This window comes from Sinocyclocheilus rhinocerous, unplaced genomic scaffold (assembly GCF_001515625.1).
Source record: "Sinocyclocheilus rhinocerous isolate Xijiao unplaced genomic scaffold, SAMN03320098_v1.1 scaffold185, whole genome shotgun sequence".
NCBI lineage: Eukaryota > Metazoa > Chordata > Actinopteri > Cypriniformes > Cyprinidae > Sinocyclocheilus > Sinocyclocheilus rhinocerous.
In genome coordinates, this window is record NW_015662163.1 from 438,624 (window position 1) to 442,425 (window position 3,802).

Below are 3,802 nucleotides of genomic sequence, written 5' to 3' on the forward strand. Positions count from 1 at the left end.
TATATATATATATATATATATATATATATAATATAATATAAATTATATGAATATAAATATATACATGTAAATATTTTCAAAATATATACTATATCTGTGTGTATTTATATATACATAATAAATATACACAGTACACACATATATGTTTTGTAAACAAAAACTTTTATTTTGAATGCGATTGATCGCAATTAATCGTTTGACAGCACTAATTTTTTATTTAATTAACAGTACAATTAATTACAATTGATTATTCTTTCTTTCTAGTGAAAGAAATTAAATTGAAGTATATTAAATAATTTAGATTTCTATAATATTTCACTTTTTTCTATTTTTATTAGGTGAAGGAAGAATTTTTTGGTTGATATTATTTATTACATTTTGTAGATTTTTTGTCATTATTACTGTACACATTATGTATTGTGAAAAATCTTTGCTATCATATTGACACCCTTTGTTTTTATTAGTTTATCCTGTTTTTCTATTTAATGAAGAAATTAAATTAATTTGAATAATTTAAACATTTTCAAATTTATAATTTTTAGTTTTGTTTCTATTTTTATTTTTTACTGTTATATTCTTGCACCTCCTAAAAGAAAATTTGATTTCCCAAATCCAATAATGGAAGGATTTTATGTTCTTGACCAATTATAACTGACATTATTAATTCATTTTTATTTATTTATCAATTTTTGACTTCATTAATTTATTTTTATTTATTTATACATTTTTAACTTCATTTTTCTGATTTTGCACAATATGTGAATTGTGAAGTAATATTTACTCTTATACTGAGACCTTTGTTTTTAGCTATGTAAATGACCTCATCATCATCAAATAATGACTTTTCTAGCATGGAACATGGGAGCATAAGTCTGGGTTGAAATGCCAAGTATTCTCCAATTTTTGTGTTATTCTGCAGTTTAGCAGCTTTCTGGAGCCTCATAATAGGGCATAATACTATGTTCAATTTATTGCACATTAAAAAGCAATAAATAAATAAAATAGTGCTATAGAAGGGGACTGAAGGTGCATGTGTGCATTGGAATGTTTTGCCTAAGAATGCACAAAGGCATGGAAATTCAACAGAATGGCATGAACAAATAGTGACTCACCCTTTATATAGCTGAATGAATTGGAAACTAATATGATCAAACTGTCAAAGCGTTGACAAAACAGTCCTGTTTCTTTTGAAGCAGCCAATACTTAAAAAATAGTTTAAATTGGGTGCCATTTGTCATCATCACCTTGTATGCAAGTGTATAGATACTTTGACATCAATACTTGTAAGTATATTCCTTCAGTCCTTCACCTCTGTGGCATATTTGCAGGTAAAAGTTTCTCCAATCAGAGCAGTCCCAAATGCAGCCCTTCCGACGGAGAGGCTTCCTCGTCCATCCTCCCCGTCCACCAGGTCCTGGACAAGGTAAAGGGCTACTGCTCCGTGCGCTCAGACAACTTCTACAAAAACATTATGATGTCAGACAGCTTTAGCAACAGCACTAAATTCTAGTGAGAGGAGGCTGAGACAGAGCCCCGTTCTGTCCCACAGACTTACCTTGTGTGTACAGACTTCGCTACATATTGAGTTAACCCTTCAAGCCCTTCCACCCTCCCCGACTGGAGTAGAGAAACGCATAACCCTGTAGAGAGGGCAAGCTATGAAAGTGTGGATTTGACATACTGTGACATATATTCAGCTTATACTGACTATGTGATCTGTAAATATTCATAATATATTATACTATTTGTGCTTTTTCTAATTTCGGTTTTGCATACTTTTTTTGCACATTACTTTGGTTTTTGTTTTTGTATATATAAATGCATAAAGGGCTTGCTGCAGCAGAAAAAAATGGGACCAATTTACATCCAAAGACTGATTGGCAAACATGAGGAGTACTAGTTAGTTTCTCAGTTCGGGACTGAAAGAACAAGTATGGTTGGAGCTTGAATTTTCATGCTTGTGAATTTTGCCTTGATTTCGCTTTCTTTACCTTACGTACATTTTCAGTGTAAATTAGTGAACCTTTAATACTTCTATTTTGTCATTATTTAAATGCTCTCTATTTTAGTCTTCACATGATCTACTACTGATTAACATGTTACAGAAAATGTTAGGGGGGTTTTACAGTGTGTTCATTGTTCAAGTGTTTCAGTGCATGCAGTTTCATAAAACTGCTCTAATAGAAGGGCAGGGCATCAAGATCAGTTCTTTGCAATTTGACGATAGAATGGAAAACAACAGCTATACACCAAATCTAACACATTCAGATCTTCCTATTGCTGTAGTTTAATGACTGTTTTGACTTGGTATTTATTTTTAATTCTTTTAAGAGATTTCTATGCTTCATTAAAGAAAATGTCAGCAGAGGAAATGCTTTTTTTTTCCTCTGCAGTTTGCTCTGGTCATCAGTGTAGATCATCATTGTATAGCGGTTATGGATGCTTTGTGAAAATGTGACATCCTGCGTATTAAATGCACTTAAAACAGATCTTGTCATTCTTGTTTGTTTGAATAGTAAACATTTTGACCCAAAAATGAAAATTCTGTCAAACCGCTAAGACCTTCGTTCATCTTCGGAACACAAATTAAGATTTTTTTTATGAAATCCAAGAGCTTTCTGACCCTACATAGAAAGCAAAGCAACTACAACGTTCAAGGCCCAGCAAGGTAGTAAGGACATAGTCCATGTGACATCAGTGGTTAATTTTATGAAGCTACGAGAATACTTTTTTGTGCACAAAGAAAACAAAAATAACTTTATTCAACAATTTCTTCTCTTCCATGTCAGTCTTCGACACGCGTTCACAAGAGTATCACGACATGTATACATGTGGCGCTGCTGACGCAGGAGCCCGCGTTTTGACATAGAACCTAGATGCACAGCGCATATTTTGTTTTCTTTGCGCACAAAAAGTATTCTCGTAGCTTCTTAAAATTAACCACTGATGTCACATGGACTATGTCCATACTACCTTTCTGGGCCTTGAACGTGGTAGCTGCGCTGCTGTTTATGCAGGGTCAGAAAGCTCTCGGATTTCATCATTAATAACTTAATTTGTGTTCCGAAGATGAACTAAGGTCTTACGGGTTTGGAACAACATGAGGGTGAGTAATTAATGACAGAATTTTCAATTTTGGGTAAACTATCCCTTTAAGATTTGTGTACAGTATGTGATGCAGCCATATCTTGATAATCTTAATGATCTGTTTTTAGCTGACTTTTAATCATTTGTTGGGTTTTTTCAGGGTGTTTCCCAGAACCTAACAATGTGGTTAGTGGCTGGCTCGATGCGTCTGACTGAAACAGGGGGGACAGGAATAGAGAGTGTTTGTTCCTTTGTCCCGGTAGTAAATGAGAGCACCACAAATTCCTTCCAGAAGTTTCTTGTGAAAGGCTTCCTGTGAGGTAAACCAGCATTCCTGATGATGCCAAAAATGAATGCAGATAAATAGCCGGCCTTATATAAAGATGTAGGCCCACTACTATTCACCTTAACTGCATGGTTGATCCTTCAATATGTGATCACTCAGAAGCCAGACCAACCAACAATATTGGTTTACACCAGAAAGGCTTTACACATCACCTCATGGAAAACAACAACGGCAAAAGAAAGAGCGAGTGCAGCTATTCAGAATATTGCTAGCCTCTAGCACTGTGGAAACATTTAGCTTTGCCATTACCCTCCCATGATGAGACTCCTGCTTGATCTCTGGGCACAATGACAGTTTTATCGGTTTCTCTCACACTATACCTCTCTGAAGTTTTTTTTTTTTTTTTTTTTTTTTTTTTTTTTTTTTTTT

The 3,802-nt window shown here is 34.1% G+C and overlaps 1 protein-coding gene across 9 annotated transcripts in view; it reads left to right on the forward strand.

Moving 5' to 3' along the window:
• The window catches only part of adgrg6 (adhesion G protein-coupled receptor G6), a 40,454-nt gene extending 38,176 nt beyond the window's left edge, over positions 1-2,278 (forward strand). For 8 of the 9 annotated variants that reach the window (XM_016537505.1, XM_016537511.1, XM_016537510.1 and 5 more), the window contains one exon: positions 1,329-2,278. In XM_016537505.1, the coding sequence (XP_016392991.1) occupies positions 1,329-1,510 (182 nt within the window). In that variant the 3' untranslated portion in view covers positions 1,511-2,278. The remainder of the gene's footprint in view (positions 1-1,328) is intronic. The other variant, XM_016537512.1, reaches the window with a different exon arrangement.
• The last annotated feature ends 1,524 nt before the right edge of the window (positions 2,279-3,802 follow it).